This window comes from Canis lupus, chromosome 5, assembly GCF_003254725.2.
Source record: "Canis lupus dingo isolate Sandy chromosome 5, ASM325472v2, whole genome shotgun sequence".
Taxonomy (NCBI): Eukaryota; Metazoa; Chordata; class Mammalia; order Carnivora; family Canidae; genus Canis; species Canis lupus.
The window spans coordinates 34,332,569-34,351,101 of NC_064247.1; the positions used below are offsets into that span (position 1 = coordinate 34,332,569).

At 49.1% G+C, this 18,533-nt stretch overlaps 1 protein-coding gene across 2 annotated transcripts; it reads right to left on the reverse strand.

Annotated features, from left to right (window-relative positions):
* Positions 1-314: 314 nt before the first annotated feature.
* Positions 315-15,528, reverse strand: DHRS7C (dehydrogenase/reductase 7C). Of its 2 annotated transcripts, none has more exons than XM_025428384.3 (7): positions 15,348-15,528; positions 14,979-15,138; positions 6,430-6,542; positions 4,498-4,708; positions 2,750-2,842; positions 1,489-1,644; positions 315-577 (listed from the first exon to the last, which is right to left on the reverse strand). In XM_025428384.3, exons 2-7 carry the CDS (start codon positions 15,130-15,132, stop codon positions 369-371), a joined length of 936 nt encoding a protein of 311 aa, XP_025284169.1. In that variant the 5' UTR covers positions 15,133-15,138; positions 15,348-15,528; the 3' UTR covers positions 315-368. The 2 variants fall into 2 exon arrangements, with proteins under 2 accessions (XP_025284169.1, XP_025284168.1); XM_025428383.3 differs by having other exon boundaries at positions 4,498-4,711; positions 15,348-15,503.
* Between the last annotated feature and the right edge of the window lie 3,005 nt (positions 15,529-18,533).

Genomic DNA, 18,533 nt, shown 5'->3' on the forward strand with positions numbered 1-18,533 from the left:
GCCTGTGTGCGTGCATGTGTATGCACGTGTGTACATGTGCACGTGTGCATACAAGTGTGTGCGGGGTCTATGCGGGGTCGGACAAGTGTGTGTGTCTATGCGGGGTTGGACCCATTATGGTACTTGTTTTTCTTCTGCTCTGTGTCACCCTACAGAGTCAAGAAGCTTCTGGATGCGTGTCCTGGGAATGTCCAGTGGGAGGCACCCAGGGCCCTTGCAGAGACCGGGCTGGTGTTGGGGCATCTCCCATAGGCAGCGGTAGGTCAGGGACGTGGCTTATGCTGGGCCCCAGAGTTAGAGGACAGGGGACCTGCACCTTGCCAGAAAGCCTTTATTCCCCTCGAGTTGACCCACGTGGCCCCCAGCACCTAGCCCTCCTCTGGGACATTGAGTTTCTCCTTCACGCCACAGGCCACCACGGCGAAAAAGAACTCTGGGAAGAAGGTACGGATGTACACGGCGGCTTTGGGGATGGGGTTGGCCATGAAGACCTCCTGCTTCTTCCGTCTCACGGTGCGCATCACCTCCTCGGCCACGTCCACAGGGTGCACCCCGTAGGTCAGCTTCCTGAAAAAGACTAAAAAGCCCCCAGGAGGGGCGGGGGTTATAGCCTCTGGGTGCCCTAAGACTGGGAAGGGGGAGCCTGGTCTGGAGTCATGGGCTTCCAGGGACCTTGAGAACCCGGGGGACACTCTTCACCACCCCCCGTGACTCAGTTTCTTCATCCGTGAAGTGGACATAGTTTCCTGCCCTATTAATTTCGGGGTGGGGGTGGGTTGTGAGCTGTTGTAAGCAGGAGAAAGAGCTCAAGCCAGAAGGTGTCAGATGAATTAAGGAGCTATGTTTACAGCTGTCGTGAAGCTGCAACCTCCTGCCCACATCTTGATCCATCTCACCTCCCTGGTGTAGACAGGGCCTCGAGCAGGGTGCAGCAGCTCCCTGTTCAGAGCCTTCTGGAACAGCAGTAATAATCCGGTGCATCTATAGAGCGCTTGCTGTGTGCCTGGCAAGGCAGGCACTATAGTCATTCCTCACTGCCTAAAGAGAAACTGAGGCACAGAGCTCACAACGAATTGCCTGTGTTGGAACACTGAGCATCCAACCGAGGCCGGCTTCAAGTATAGGGAAGACGGTGCCAGACTCTCAGCATCTACTTGGTGCTGCCTCTCAGGGAAAAGTGGGGGGCAGGGGTAGGAAGTTCTGGAAGATCAGATCTGGCTGTTCCTCTCGGGAAACTGAGACCCCAGGACAGGCAGTGACGCGGCCAAGGTCACAGAGCCTGTGAGTGACGGAGCCCAGCCGGGCCTTGGTCTGCTGGATGCGGGTTAGGATTCCCCGCTCCCCCGGTGCCTCGGGACTGCAGTTTGGGGGGCCCCTCCCTGCTGTTGGCCAGGTGGGCGGCCACCCCCAGTCTCGGGCTTCAGGAAGTGGCCCCCAGGCTGCCCCCTTCCCGGGACCTGCACCTCCAGCCTCCCTGGGAAAGCTCACATTTCCAGATGGAGGCCTCCCAGTTTCCTTGGCTCGGATCAACGTGGTACGACCGGATGAAAGTGGGGCTCACGGTGCTGACAACCACGTCGTATTCCTCTACCTCGGCTCGGAGGCAGTCGAAGAAGCCCAGTGCGGCGTGCTTGGAGGCAGCGTCTGGAGGAGACAGCTGGGGGTCGGTGGGGGGCCCGGCCCTGCACCCCGGCAGGAGCACTGCCACAGAGGCCTGCGCACACGCTCCCACCAGCTCAGCTGGAAGAGGACTCTCATGTCGCCCAGCCTTGCCCCTGCTCCGCAGAGGAGGACACGGAGCTCTGGGGTAGTGGTGGATCGAGGCACAGCTGGGGTCTGCTTCGGCTCAGCCACCCACCTGTCCACTGCGGGCCTTGGGCAAATTGCTTTATCTGTCTGAGGCTCAGTTTTCTTTCTTTCTTTTTTTAAGATTTTATTCATGAGAGAGACACACACAGAGGCAGAGACACAGGCAGAGGGGAAGCAGGCTCCCTGCGGGGAGCCCAATGTGGGACTCTATCCCAGGACCCTGGGGTCATACCCTGAGCCGAAGGCAGATGCTCAACCACTGAGCCACACAGGTGCCCCGAGGCTCAGTTTTCTTATATATAAAATGGGGATAATACCCCCCTTGGCAGGTGGTGGTAAAGATGGATAGAAGATGCCCGGCCCAGGCATGAGTTCCCATTCCTTCCCAGTAGAGCTGGTACCAAGTGATTTCTCCAGGGTCCCAGGGCCAGCTCGATACCCCAGTGAGCCCCGAGCAGGTCTCCTTTCCCACCTCCTGGCCTTTTTTGCTCTGGGGGGGTCCTGTCCATCTGAGCTGCTCACCAAATTCACTGCAAATGGATGAGGTCATCGGTTGGGAAAACAAGAACCTTTTCAGGGATTTCAGAAAGAGTAGAGTGGACATTCCTTAGAGCTTGTGGGTGGGTGGGGGAGTTAGAGCCACCACTGGGGTATGATGAACCCTAACTTCCTTCCCATTTCAGGGGTGTCCATCTGGGAGGGATTGATGGTGTTCAGCCAGGGCAGGCCCTGACCGCCTGTGGGGACGTGAGCCTCTGGGGCTGAGGAACACAGAGTCCCATGGGTGCTCAGAAGTAGGAACTGAAGGGATGAAATAAAAACCAATAGACCAGCTCACCTGTGGACGCCACCCCCACCCCATAACCGCATGCCTAGTGCTAGACACGGCCTCCCCTGTCTTATAAGACATAGACATAATGTTTCTGTCATAACAACTTACAAGCTGTCCGGAATGGGATTCCAAGCTTCCCTTGGATGTTATTCACTAACACAATCTGGCCTGTCCTCCGGGAGATCATGTCGGGAAGCAAGGCTGGAAAGCACAGGACAGTGGGTCATGGTTACACGTTGCAGACCGAGCAGGCAGACAGCCTGCTGCAGACCCCCGTCATCATGCAGGACCCCTCTACCTCCCTGGAAATCTGATTACAGCAGGACAAGTGGACAGGAACAGGGACACCCCTACTCCCGTGTTTCCTAAGAGCAGGCTGGACCCCATTCCTGGGGATTTCGGGGTGGTTTTCAGCGACACCCTACCCCCCCCATCCCCCCCCCCCCATGTACAGAAGTGACAGGGATCTCAGTGGTGAGATAGGTCCTAGATCATCCCATTCCGATTCCCCTCTCTGGGTCCTTATGTGTCTTTAACACCTCTCTTGAAGGCGTGGATCTTTTAACCAAGAGAGGAAAGGCCCCAGCCCTGCATCTTGGGAGAAACTGCTACTTCATTCTATTGTCAAGGACCTTCTATTTATTGAGAGGGAGGGGGGTTTTAATTTATGGCAATGTGATAAAGATTTCCCCTAAAAATGAATGACTTTGGAAATACAGAAATTTAGAGAATGGAATAAATCACAGTACATGCAGGTGGAATGGAGATATGGCAAAAAAAATCAAAGAATGACTTTGACATTGAGCCCCTGCCTGTTACAGATGGGCAAACCAAGGCCCAGAGCTAGTGACTCTAGCAAGAGTCTCTTAGCAAGTTGGAGGTCCCAACCAGGAAGGTGAACCAGCTCTGGCTTTCCCCCTGCTATCCCCTGCATCCCTCATTTGATGCTGATGAACCCTGAAGGCTGCCTGATGTGCGTTAGAGGAAACCGTTATCTCTGGGGCATCGTTTCAGAAGCTCTGGAAAGTCATCTTTCTGCTTCAGATACCTATCCCTTCCTCTGTCCTGCTGCCCCAAACCTCACTATCCTGGAGATTGTGGCTGTTTACAAGGCAGCTCTAAGACCATGCTTCCAGGGTTCCTCACATTTGAAGCTCAGAAGTTCTCCAGGTATATATATTTACTCCCTTTTGGGGTTCTGCTTTGACAAACTTTCACGGGGGGGAGGGGGTAGCTTCAACTCTCAATTCCATTCCCTGTCATCTCCAGCCCCACCTCCCAGGTTCTAGACCTGCATTTGAACTTGGCGGTGGGGTCTTTCCAAATAAGAGCTGCCATTTTACCCTTTTTTACCCATTCTGCTCTCCCTGGTCCTGCAAAGGGAAGGACACTACACTGGGCCTTTTGTAGTTTGGGGATAAATCTTTTTCTTCTTTATTTCTGAGGACAGAATCTCTATCCTTGACCAACTGACATGGGTGGGAACAGATCAAAGGCCATGTCGATATATCAAAATGTATGTGAAGCATGAAGACAATGGTCCAGAGATGTGGAATGGGATTGGAGGGGGGAGCCATGGAAATGAGTAGGAATTGGGGATAAAGGGCAGGGCTTGGGTGGGAAGGAAGGCATCCAAAGAGGGAGGCTGGAATATACTAGCAAGATACTTTCAAAATCCCTTTTTTCTTATTAACATTTATAACCGGAATGTTGAAAGCTTTCACCAAATAAATAGGAATATTCCCGAGGGGGGCTGGAGACCGCATCCAGAATTGGGTGACTGCCTGATAATGTAACAGAGCCCTCTCTAGCAGCCCGTGGCCCAGAAATCTGCAGGAAGGTCAAACTCACGAGACCTTTGGTCAGCGTGATAGGCCCAAAGTAATTGGCATCCATGATCTTCTTGTCGAGCTCTAGAGAAATCTTATGGGCAGGCCCCTTGACCTTCATGCTGGCGTTGTTGATGAGGATGTCCACACAGCCGTAACAGTCCAGGACCTCTTTGGCCACGTCCTGGACACAGCTGATGTCCGAGAGGTCCAAGAGGACCAGCTTTGGGGTAAATGTCTGCTGAACCAATGAGAGAGTCAAGGTTGTGTGTGGGAAGACCTCTCTGTCACAGATCCTGGGGGCCCTCAATGAGAGCCACCCCTTTTTGGAATTCAGAATTCATGGAACGACTTCAAGATAGAGATGAAGAGGGAAAAGTGGAAATGGTTCTGGGAGGAAGGAAGCAGATGGGGAGTCCATTCGTGGTACCACAGCTACCCCAGGAATCCAAACATGCAAAAATGCAGTAATAAGACTGAACTGTCGGCCAAAGGGGCCAGAACTGATCAATCCAGATGAAAATCACCCTTAACAGGGGAGGCTGAGCATGGATTCCAATGGTGATGTTATGAAGTATTTATGAGCTCCTTTTTGTAAATGGCATTCCAAACAGGCCTAGGAGTCCCAGGGGAATCCTTCACTATGCTCTGTAGCCACATTTTGTTTTTTGACCAAAATCGTACCCTCCAAAATATCAGAAAGGGAGACAGAACATAAAGACTCCTAACTCTGGGAAACGAACTAGGGTGGTGGAAGGGGAGGAGGGCGGGGGGTGGGGGTGAATGGGTGACGGGCACTGAGGGGGGCACTTGACGGGATGAGCACTGGGTGTTATTCCGTATGTTGGCAAATTGAACACCAATAAAAAATAAATTTATTATTAAAAAAAATCGTACCCTCCACACAATATTTTTGGAGCACCACTAGGTGCCAGGCATTGTGTTCAGTCCGAAATATTCAATTGCCATTGAGACTCTCACGGTCTAGAGCAGGGAACAGGTTGGAAAAGTCATTATACCATGTGATAAATGCAATTCCAGTGTTTGACAAACATTAGTCCTGATAAGAGGGTTCCCTGGTCAAAGTGTTTAGGAAACACAGACTCTTACACATCCTTCTTGGGGATACACAATGCACATGAGTATATCAAAGGCTCTGAGAAGTCCTGCAGTAAAGGAACCCACCAGACAAGCTTGGCTATCCTCAGTATTTCCCACACAATTGACCTCAGAACCTCGTTTTAAATGATTACCTGATAACATCCCCCTAAAACATAACCTGAATGCTGAGTTGTCCCATCTGTTCCATCTTCTCAAATGTGAATTATTTTGGGCTGTTTCCAAAAACTAATTCAACAACATCAAGGGAGAATTAAACACAACAAAACCAAAATGTCAAGAGAGCTCCAAAGGCAATTCTCTAAACAAGGCTCCAGAAACGCTTTGAAACCTGCCACCTCCAGGAAAACGTTCACCTCCCAGTGACTTCATCGAAAGTGACTTCACTTCCCTGACTTGTTTGAAGGGAATATCATTTGAGGGATGGTTTTATTTTAAAGATTTTATTTTTAAGTAATCTCTCCACCCAACGTGGGGCTCAAACTCACAACCCCAAGATCAGGAGTCGCACGCTCCACCAACTGAGCCAGCCAGGCACCCCTGATATATTACTTTTTAAAAGTCAGCCATAAGGGCTTATAATCATGCCCGTACCTGTGCCATGTGCTAGTGTCTGGATCTGCTTTGGCTCTGACTTAAATACGATAGGGGGTGGGGAGGGTGAGTTGCCAGGGAGCAAGTTCCTGGAATGGTCAAGATGAGCCAGCCCTTGCCTGTGTCAAGATGAGTGAGAGCCCTGCCTCCCATTCCCCCAAAGCAAGCACCAAATCTCACCCACGTAGCCCAAGCACTGCTAAGGGTGCCCAGGAGCTCCCCCAGCCACCTGCCAGGAGGTCTTACCTTGCTGGGGTCAGCCACACTGATGAGGGCGTCATACAGGATCTGTAGCCTCTCCCAGTTCTTCCCACACAGCACCAGCCTTGCCCCACCAGTATGGAACACCCGAGCGCACTCTGTGGAGGAGAAGGAGAGAGGGCGGGGTGCACCGTGGGGATGGAGCCCCAGATGATGAGCCTCCATCATACGAATTCAAGATTTCAAAGAACTCAAAAGTCCTAGGGCCACAGGGTCCCGAGGTCATTTCATTCAACCTCCTCCCGGGGCTTGAACTTTTATTTTTGTCATTTCCAGCCTCTGCGTGGTTACCTCCCGTGAAGGGGATCAGGGTGGAGAGACATGGCCCTTCCTTCCTGGGATGGTTCTGATTATTAGGATATTCTTCCTTAAGCTGGACAGAGGGATGATCCTGACCACCTAGCCCTCCAGGATCAAAGCCCTTGATATATCTTAATCTAAAGATATAGGAATCAGCCGTCGTGGGTTTTTTCCTAATGTCACCCGTTTCCTGCACATTTTCTCTGTGGGTAGATACTCCATCCAGGGTTATTTTTATTTAAAAAAGAAAAAACAATAATCCTGCTTTGTGTCTAGTTAATTTTATTCTGAACCAAATTCCTGACTCACCCAACATAGGGCTTTCTCAACGGGGCAAAGGTTGGTAGACACCCAGTAGTCTCGTGTAGCAATAATACTGATATTTAAGAACAATAAAAGCTAATATATTTTGAGTGTTTACTTGTTCTAGGGACTGTTGAAAGAGATTTGCATATATTAGATCATTTAATTCCTATGGTGACCACATGAGGCTGTGTCTCGGGTGGGTTTCCCAGAAGCAGAATTAGAGGCAGGGACTCAGGCAGCCAGGTTTTATTGAGGGAATGCTCTTTAGAGAAAATCCATCCGGGAGTAAGGTCTCAGGGAAAATCTAGGTGTGGGTGGATCCAAGGAAGGTTCTGGAGTATAAACGCAAATGCAGAGGTGTCCCACCTGGAGGTAAGAGGACCAGCCTTTTATTCACTTATGTCTACTGACTGTGGGTACAACAGGTGTGTGACTCCTGAGGAGGCAATGTCCACTGGTAGGGAGCCAAATGGGACGTGATCAGCAGGCATTGTGGGCAGGGGGTTGTAATATGAGGGGAGAGCAGTTGAGATGCTGGACCCTGCGGTCTCAGATAGGAGCAGGGGTGGGGGACAGATGGGAGGTCCCAGTGAGGTCTAGAAGCAGATGTAATGTGTGTGATGAGAGCAGGGAGGAGGGAGGATGTGGACAGTTCTGCTGACCAAGGGAAACCAAAACCAAGAAATAAAGGTGTTAAAAATGTCACCTTGAGTTGTTGGGACCACAGGGCAGGGACGATTTCTCTAAATATAGATGCTTTGTTGAGAAAGAGGGTGTCCATGACCATTCTGGATGGTGGAACTCAATGAAGATGTTAATCCATCTCCAAGTGAATTTGATGCAGTAAATCAAGATCCCAACATGTCTTGGAAAGGGATGGAAAGATCCTAAACTTTACTTGGAATAGTTTACAAACCTTATTTGGAAGAATAAATGCATAAGAAAAGCAATGAACAGTTTGGTGAACAAAAATAGGAATAGACCAACCATCAGTTATTAAAATACATGATAAAGCTACAGAAATTAAAGCAGCCTGTTTGTGGCTCAAGTATGGATAGAAATACTGATTTAAAATAGAGCCAAGAATTCATAAGAGTTTGGTGTATTTTAAAGTTAGCAGGATGAATCAATGGGTAAAGAACATACTACTGAAAAAGTGGAATTTTAAAAATAATGAAATAAAATGTGGTATTTGAACTCCTAACTAACTATTGGGGAGAATGTGATACACTAAAATATATTAAACAGTTAAATGTCAAAACAGAGCCATAAAAGAACTAGAAGAAAGGAGAAACTTGCTTTAGAGAAAGATCTTAGAAGCCTGACCTCAAAGGAAAAAAGTTGTAACAGAAAAGATCTATAGATTTTCTTATCCTTAAAAAAATCCTTTCCTTACAGCAGAAAACAGGAATGAAAAATAAAACCAAGACTTGAGGAAGTGTATTTATTTTTATTATTTTTAAAGATTTTTATTTACTTTAGAGAGAGAGAGAGCACGAGTGCAAGTAGGGGTGGGGCAGAGGGAGAGAGAGGGAGACAGAGAGAGAGAGAGAATGTAAAGCAGACTCCGTGCTAAGCACAGAGCCTGTTGCAGGGCTCAATCCCGGGACCCTGAGATCATGACCTGAGCTGAAATCAAGAGTCAGACATCTAACCAAGTGAGCCACCCAGGCGCCCTGAGGAAATCTATTTAAAATATATATGTCAGGGGGCACCTGGGTGGCTCAGTGGTTGAGTGTCTGCCTTCTGCTTAGGTTGTGGTCCCAGGATCCTGGGATCGAGTCCCACATGGGGCTCCCCGTAGGGAGCCTGCTTCTCCTTCTGCCTGTGTCTCTGCCTCTCTCTCTGTGTCTCTCATGAATAAATGAATAAAATCTTTTTAAAAAATAAAATAAAATACATATGTCAGAAAAGGGCTAATTTACTTGATCTACAAAGACCTGTTATAAATCAATAAGAAAGCCAAACGAAGACCCCAGTGAAGAAGTTGGCTAGGGAGATGAGTAAGCAATTCATAAGAGAATCACAAAGAGCTGATTAATATATAGAAGGTGACAGTTTGGTGCCAAGAACAAAGACATGCAGTTTAAAACAGAACGTTCATTCTCATCCATCAAATAATTGAAAATGAAATTCAGGGAGAGTCACACATTCCCTGCTGGTGGCAGTGTAAATTGCCACAATCTTTTGGAAGAAAAATTGGATAGAATCCTTAAAGCCAAATATAGACTTTGACCGGGTTATTTCATTTACGAGGCATTTATTCTAAGGAGATAATTAAGAATGTCTGAGTGGACACAGTTATCATGTTGTCTATCTCGGTGCTATTATAACAGTAAAGAGGTGGAGATGGTTATAAATGTCCGATATACGGGAGGCTGGTCAATCAATGATGGTATTTATTGAATATTTCGAAGCCTTTAAAACTGATGTTGCAGAAACTGGTGTTTCCGTGCCATGCGCTGACTCTGTGTGTAATGAGATGTTAAATTGCACAGACGCACGTGTAACAGGGTTTTAAATGGAAAATTTGACCAGCGCACCAAGATCAAACAGATGTAAAATTCTGAAGTGCGCTGCCAACCCAGATGCGTATTTTCAAAGGAAATCACTAAAACCCTGTTTTATGGAGTTCAATATTGCCTTATCCTCCAAATAGGACACAAATTGGACAAAGAAGAGGAGAGAGAGTGGCCTTTGAAGGAGGATTTGGGGAGAGAATTGAGATGTGGATTTTTGCCCTTTGTCTCCACTGGGACCATTTGAACAGCCTGCTGTTGGGTTCCCTGTGGCCGTGGAGCCGGGGGACGGGGTCTGAGTCCCACCTGCAAAATCCAACATGAGGAGGGGTGCCACAGGTTTGCACAGAGCAGAGCAGAGGAGGACCTGGCTGTCCCAGGGCATTTGCACTCCAAAGACCCAGCCTCACAAGCTCGATGGAGGAGACATAAGCTGTGGGTTGCATGGGAGCTGTTTTGAATTCTGCTGAGGTTCTGTCAACAGGGCAGTGGTGTTAGCTGATTAGAACCAACCGCAAAGGCTTAGCTGTTGTTGCAGTGTCCAACCAGAGGGGACTCAAGATCCCAGCAAGGGGCAGAAGGGACCACGGGGCTGGCTAAAGCCAGAAGAGTCTGGATTTCAAGGGCAGCTACCCGGCTGATGCATTCGTGGGGCCGATCAATGAAAACACACTGCTTTTTACTCTGGGAGGTGCTGCTTTGAGAGCCAGCCCCCGGTAACCTTGCTTGTGGCAGATAATAAATGCCCTTTTTTTGCCGTCAACCTTGATTGGATCTTATTAAAACAGAGGGCCCAGGAGAAGTGCCTGCCCTTAAACCCCGGGGCCGAGAGAGACTTGAGCAAGTGGAGTGTGCAGGCCTCGTGGAAATGGGGGCCGGGTGTTCCCAGGGAGGGGCTCTGAAGGACCCGCAGAAGTGGCCGCAGAGAAAGAGCCAGACTTGGTTTTAAACAGATGCCAGGCCACGAGCTTGAAGCCCCATGACAGTGTCAGGCAGATGAGGCTCCCTCCTGCTTCCCTTCTGGCCCCCTGCTCCAGCCCCAGAAGAGTTCGAAAGAGGAGCAAACTTTCTGGCCCCTGGGTCTGGGTGAATAGATGGAAGAGGGCATTAACCTCAATGAAAATCCACACGTTTTCTAACGCTTCGGACTGGGCGTCCCAATTTCTAAAACGAAGGATTGATGGTGTGTCAGGGCACCTATCATGCCCAAAGGGTCTTATATAATCTAATAGTGATCAGAAAAGTCATGAGACTATTAGATTGTTTTTAAAAAATCGGGACACAGGAAGGGTTTTCTCTGCTGCATGAATTTGAGAGTGGGGTGGGCTGTCCTGCTGCCGCCCTGACTCCTGCTGGCCCAGAACACGGCGCCCATCAGATGGTCACTGCTGACTACATGTATGAGCATTGTAAAGGAAACAGAAAGACGTGTTTCCAAGTGGGCAGGGTTCTAGGTGTGTTTTCTGTTCTTTTTACCTGAAAAATGCTTAAAAAAAAAAGATTCATTTATTTATTTGACAGAGAAAGACAGCACAGAGAGCCCAATGCGGGTCTCAATCCCAGGACCCTGGGGATCAGGACCTGAGCCAAAGGCAGACGCCTAACCGACTGAGCCACCCAGGCACCCCTAACTGAAAATCCTTTTTTTTTTTCTTTTTTAAGATTTTATTTATTTATTCATGAGAGACACAGAGAGGGAGAGGCAGAGACACAGGCAGAGGGAGAAGCAGGCTCCATGCAGGGAGCCCGATGCGGGACTCGATCCTGGGACTCGAGGATCACATCCTGAGTCGAAGGCAGATGCTAAACCACTGAGCCACCCAGGCTGCCCTGAAAATCCTTTTTAATATATTAGAGTTTATAATGGAATTCACCAAAAGAGACTTCACCTGGAGGTAGAAGGCCAGGCAGTGACCCCAAGCAGTGACATTCTCATGGAGGTACTGGGTTCTCGGCTTGGGTCTGCCCCTTGGTCCATGCCCCGACCCCCAGAAAGGAGCATGCGGGGGTGTCTCATCACCCACTCATCCTCTACATCTACACGCTGGGCGCGGGGGCTGGGGAGGGGCCTGTGGCCTTGGCCTCCTTGCAGAGGCAGCCAGGAGTGCTCTTGACCATCACCCACCCCCTCTTCTCTGCGAACACCTTGCCTCTCCCAGGTGGGCCCGGAAGGCAGGAGCCCAGTGGATGGTGCTACCCCTGCTTCGAGACAGCCAGCCTAAAGTCCCCCTCCCAAATAAGTCCTTCTAGCATATTCAGACGTTCTTGGTCTGATTCTTGATCAGGTCGGCTCAGGAGCCGGGCTCCGTGTACCTCGCGTCGGGCAGCTTGGCACCAAGCTTTTTCTTTTCCACGCAGCACACATAAGTTGAGGCCGCCTTCCACGGTTCCTTGCCCCGCACTTGCCACCGCCTGACTTCGGGCGAAAGGATGACCTGGGGCCCCTGTTAAGAGGCCGATGATTGAGAAGCAAGCAGCCCAATTTGAGAAACACTTCAAGTTCAAGCACAGTGGTGAAGTATTTTGAGAGTCACTCTCGCTGCCGACAAGGTACAAAGTGACCTGATTCCTGATGGGGCCGAGCTGCGTGGGCTCCGGGCAAGGGTCCGGGGTCCTGATCCCTGTCTGATTGCTCCGGAAACCCGCGCTCCCGGCTGGGTTCACTCAGGTCCCAGGGGACGGGTGTGGGATGCGCTGGGGACCGTGTGTGGCCCGTGTCATCGGCGCCGTGCCCCTCACTTTATCCTGCCCCAGACCTGAGGAATGGAGCGGTGTGGTCCTGCGATCCCTGCGCTCAGCGGCGTGTTCCAGCGAGGCGTTTATTTAAGGCCCCCCAGGCCCCCCTTCTCAGGTTACTTCTGAATGTTTGGATTTACTTTTTTCTTTCTGCTTTGCATTGTTTTCCCAGAGTGGGTCCAGAAGACCCAGCACAACAGAACGGTGACGGGAGTCGTGACCGATACCAGGCCTCAATCCCCTGAAGATACCACGTTGCCCCTGGGTTGTATTTCTCAGGTACCCGATTGGTGCAGTGTATCACTATGACCGAATGAGACTTTAAAAATAAATTTAAAGAGCTCCTGAAACAAATATACATCTCCCAGCGACAGGGAGGAAGGATGCAGGACTGGACAGCTTTCCGGACAGGCGGGATCTGATCGAGGTTTTGTGGGACATTCCGCACAACCACAGCAGGAGGTCACCCTTTCCAGGCACCTGTGGATCGTGCACTGAGATGGGCCATATCCTGGGCCATAAAACACACCTCAGCAAATTTAAAAAGAATTGAAATTGTACGGGGGCACCTGAGTGGCTCAGTGGGTTAAGCATCTACCTCCAGCTCAGGTCATGATCCCGGGGTCAGGATCGAGCCCCATGTTGGGGTCCCTGCTCCTCAGGGAGCCTGCCTCTCCATCTCCCTCTGCCCTTCCCCTTGCTTGTGCTCTCTTTCTCATGCTCATGCTCTCTCGCTCTCTCTCTTCAATAAATAAATAAAATCTTAAAAAGAAAAAGAATTGAAATCGTAGGGAATATGTTCTCTGATCATATTGGAATCTGGTCAGAAACCAACGAGGCAAAGAGATGACCACATACATGGCCAAAGGAGTGCCTTGCTTCATAAGATGGTTGCTTTTAAAGGCACTTATTAAATACACTTTTTTTTGGGGGGGGAGTACATAGTCTATGCCAAGCTTGGAGCTAGGTGATGGGACACCAGGGTGAATAAAACACAGGCTGTACCTGGAGGGAGCTCATCTAGCGGACCAACTGAGAAACACACGCGTACCCCCCGGCGCAAGGAGTGTGATAACAGCGGAGTGTTTATAGGAGGAACCGTGGAACCCCAGAGGCCAGTTTTCTGGAGACCCTCCGAGAAGAAGAAAGACCCTGCCCTGTCTGTGGCAGAGAAGGCTCCACGAGGAAGGGGGTCTCATGTTGGCAGCTGGCCTGATGCAACAGGGACAGGTTCTGTTGGAAGAACAGGTTTCCCCCAAGGACGGCCTCTGAGTGTCTGTAGGTGAGTGTCTCTGTTCTGTTGGCTCAGGGCAACCACTTGTCCCTCTTGTCTCGTGTCTGGTCTGGTTGACAGAAGTGTGTGCCCTAGCTCGTCCTTGTAGAAGTTGAGGTCTGTATCTCTCCTCCCTTTAGAGCCCTGAATCTAATGATGCAGGATGTCCTCCTTGGGAATTGCTCCTGGGACACATGGAGGGACACACAGAGAACCCAGTTCAACTGTTCTGCTTTGTTTTTTTATGTCACACGGTGAGCTTGAGTTAACCACCCATTGACATTGATCCTGTCTTCCGAAGCATGTGGATTGGCTCCCTTTGGGAGACCCAAGGAATGAAGTTCTTAGAGAATCCCGAACAGGAGGTTACAAATGTTCTCATGATGGCAGCACCACGGGAATGGGTGCCAGCCTTTCCCTGAAGGCACCATGCTCACCTCAATACACAGCACATAATGGACCCACCGGACACTTGTTGAATGTTTGGCCATGTGGGTTCTACATTCAATTAAAAATAACACAAACCACCACAAAAGGTGCCCCCAAATTATCCTGTAGGTGGCTGCACAACCATCGTTAGGAGAGATAGAATTAGAATCTTAACAAACCTAAGGACACTGCCTGCCCTCATGTCTCCAGGAGAAAAGCCCCCTAAGACCATCTAATTCAAAGGCCACAAACATATGTACCTTCAAGGCCAGGAGGTAAGTGGTTGAACTAATTAGCCTGAGTGCAATACACTAGGGATGAGTGGGGTGTGTGGTGCACCAGAGTGCACTTGTTTTGCCTAAATGTGTTCAGCATCATTATCACCACTATGCACACTTGAGTGCTTCTACATGCTTTCCATCGATTCCTTCCTTCCTTCCTTCCTTCCTTCCTTCCTTCCTTCCTTCCTTCCTTCCTTCCTTCCTTCTTTCCTTCCTTCCTTCCTTCCTTCCTTCCTTCCTTCCTTCCTTCCTTCCACAACAACACCGTGAGGTAAAGACTACTAGTAATTATCCTCACTTTCCTAGATGGGAAATCCAAAGCAGACAAGTACAGTCACCAGTCAGTAAGTGATGGAGCCCGGAACTCAATCCAGCGCCCAAGTCTGGGCTCATAGTTGGTATGCCGCCCCAGTGAAGGACTTTGCATTTCAACATTTCCAGAACCCGATGAAGGTGAAGCAAATCACATCTGCAGACCCCTTTTGGCTCCAAGCCTGTGAGTTTGCAAGCCCGGCTATGCCAATCCCCTCATGTCTCAGGCGTGGGAGCTACAGCCCCCAAAGACAAGACACTTGCTGGTTAATGACAGACCCTCGGAGAGGACACAGCGTTGATTCCCACTCCCGCTGGCAGGTTGGCCAGGTGGCCATCCTGCCACCTCTCGTCCTTCAGGTCGAGAAGCTGGCTTACCCTTGCCCAGTCCTGAGATGGCATCGGTGATCACCACCACTTTGTTCTGCACGGCTGACTTGGACCACAGCCGGGACACCTCTTGGTAGATGAAGAGGAGACCGCTGATTCCCAGGAGCAGCAGAGGCAGCATGAGCACGGCTGTGACTCCCATCTTGTTCTGGGGGAAACAGAGGGAAAATTCTCTGGCTTTGCAAAGAGACTCTGACGGGGACACCTGGTCCCAGGCTACAGGGTGCGTTCACCATGAGCCCATGTGTCTTCTCCAGGGATCCAGGTCCTGTGCAAGCTCCCAGAGGGCTGCTTCTGAGCTAAGCACCCAGCGAGCATGCTAATCCCCAAACGTTCAATGAATAGGAAATTACTCACGGTGTGTCCAAAAGCAAATGGAATCCAGGGCCTGCCCTCCCAGAGGTTAATTACAAATTTAATTAAAATGGGTCTGCATTTTTGGAAGGAAATCCATGTGTTAAGGCCACTTGCTTGGGCCCTAATGACTATTTATAGCTGTCAGTGCACTGAAGGGCTTTTCAGGGTAAATATAGTGTCTATTCTGATATTCAGGGACACATGCTGGCCGGGTCTGATTTCAGAGTTCCTGCCAGGACTTTTAAAGCTCTCTGGCAAGCCTGACTATTGGAGGTTTCCTCTGCAGTTCGGGGCTGGGCATTAGGGATCAGGACCTGGGATTTTCAGTGCAAACATCCAGCCATCCATTCCTATAACCCTGGGTCTGGACGCTTCCAGGTAGCTCAGACCCATGTGGCTGCAAGCCATCTGGCCTTCCCTCTCTGGCGGGAATGAAGCATAGAAAATTTTTAAGCAGGATGGAACCTGTTGCAGAATGAACCCCTGGGAAATGTGACATGAGCAGAGTTTGGGGTGTTTCTCCTTAGTCAATCTGTGTCACCTCCCTGCATGTGCCTTAGCTTCTTTGTCTGTAAAATGAGCCCAACAGTCCCATCTTGCAGGACTCTTGGGAGGACAGATCCAGCATAGATCCAGCTCACAAGAAGATAACTGTTGTCTTCCTGAATGATTAAAAGCATGAAAAATTTATGCACCTGGCTGGCTCTGTTGGTGGAGCATGCAACTCTCGATCTTGGAGTTGTGGGTTCAAGCCCCACATTGGGCATAGAGAATACTTACATATAAAATCTTTAAAAAAAAAAAAAGAATACTGGGGCACCTGGGTGGCTCAATGGTTGAGCATCTGTCTTCAGCTCAGGGCATGATCCTGGGGTCCTGGAATCGAGTCTCGCGTCAGGCTCCCTACAGGGAGCCTGCTTCTCCCTCTGCCTGTGTCTCTGCATCTCTCTGTGTGTCTCTCATGAATAGATAAATAAAATGTTTAAAAAATTACTAAGAATTTATCCCAAATGCTGAATTTTTTAATTACGTAAGGGAATGCTGTGGATTAGAAATGAAGAAGACACATAGAAAAGTAAAAACCTGTTAAAGTGTTCAAACTGCCAGAAACCAGAAGACCAATCATAATGATGTCCTACTTTTATTTGGACTGAGCAGGAAGCGGGGGCAGGGTGTAGTTCCCCAGGGGTGACAGTGAGGAAATAGCATTTCTTCCTTAGAAATTAGGATGACCAGGGACATCAAAGAAAACCCAACTTTTTATTGGTATAGAAAATACATATAGAAATATCTCTTTCCAGCCCTGAGGAGGGACTACTTTCTAGGTTTGAAAAGCATATCTTAGTTTTACCTGTGATTTTTTTTTACGACTTTTTATTTAAACAGAGTCTCAAAGTTGTTACTGTCTTGCCAACCATTGTGTTTGCAAGATTCGTCCATACTGTGCGAGGCTGGAGATCACTCATTTCCATTGTGTGGACATATGTCACATTTTTAAAAAAGATTTATTTATTTATTTTAGAAAGAGAGAGAGAGAGAGAGCACACACATGAGCATGCAGGTTGGGGGGGGAAGAGAGAGAGAGAGAGAGAGAATATCAAGCTGAGCACAGAGCTCAGGGCATGATCTCAGGGTCCTGAGATCGAGCCCCACATTGGGCTCCCTGCTTAGTGGGGAGTATGCTTCTCCCTCTGCCTCCCTGCTCATGCTCCCTCTCACTCTCTCAAATAAATAAATAAATAAATAAATAAATAAATAAATAAATAATAAATAAATAAAATCTTTTAAAAAATAGGTGTTCCTCCAAGTTCTGTGCGTGGAAGATCTTCCTTCTCCATCATGCGTCAGAGCCACTCTTGAGTGGGATTGTCTACCTCCAGCTGATGCCCGTGTATCATGTAGACTCATCCAAAACCAGCCCTACCATTTTCATTAAACAGAAAGCAAAGAGGAGTCAAGCAGCACAGGTGAGTGTCACAGAGCTTTCAGGCAATGGGCTAGTGGCTTCTCTACCTGCTTGGGCCCAAAGGGCCCAAGGTCAGGTCTCTGTAACTGAGGTGATCCTCGAAGGGGCTAAGAGCTGGCTGTTGGCTGACCGCACTGCCAGCAGCTGAGGCAACAAGTCTGTCAGCCAAGAGGAATCCGAGTGGCACATCACAGGGTCTAGCCTGGGAGAAGGGAAAAGGCAAACCGAGAATATGTCACTCTCATTTCATGTACAGTGATCACAGAGTGTGGTGGAAAGATGGTGCCTGAGTGGATGCCTGAGGAAGTAAGGAGGATATATGGGGGACAGGCGTTGTAGGCAAAGGGACCAGCAAGGTGCAAAGGCCCTGAGGCAGAATGTGTTTGGGATTCCCAAGGAGCCGCCAGGGAGGCCTGTGCATGGAGCACAGTGACTGGAGCAGGTGAGTAATGGATGAACTTAGGGAAGCAGTTGAGAGCCTACCTATCTTAAAAAAAAATTTTTTTTAAACAACACTTGAGCGTTTTTATTTATTTATTTATTTATTTATTTATTTATTTATTTATTTTTTACTTTTTTAATTTATGATAGTCACAGAGAGAGAGAGAGAGAGGCAGAGCAGAGACACAGGCAGAGGGAGAAGCAGGCTCCATGCACTAGGAGCCCGACGTGGGATTCGATCCCGGGTCTCCAGGATCGTGCCCTGGGCCAAAGGCAGGCGCCAAACCGCTGCGCCACCCAGGGATCCCCCAAAAATTTTTTTATATTGAAGTGTAATTAACATGTAATGTTATGCTAGTTTTGGGTATACAACATACTGATTTGACAATCCTAGGCATTACTCAGTGCTCACCTTGATGAGTGTGGTCACCATCTGTAATGTTATTACAATATTACTGACTATATTCCCTATACTGTGCCTTTCATCTCCATGACTTATTTATTTTATAACTGGAAGTGTGTACCTCTGAGTTCCTTTTATCTGTTTTTCCCGTCCCCCTACATATCCCCCTCTGGCGACCATCGGTTTGTTCTCTGTATTTAAAAGTTTGGTTTTGTGGGGACACCTGGGTGGTTCAGTTGGTTAAGCATTTGCCTTCAGCTCAGGTCATGATTTTGGGGGTCCTGGGATTGAGTCCCAAGATGAGCCCCATGCTCAGCGGGAAGCCTGCTTCTTCCTCTGTCCCTCACTTTGCTCTTGCTCTGTCTCTGTCTCAAGT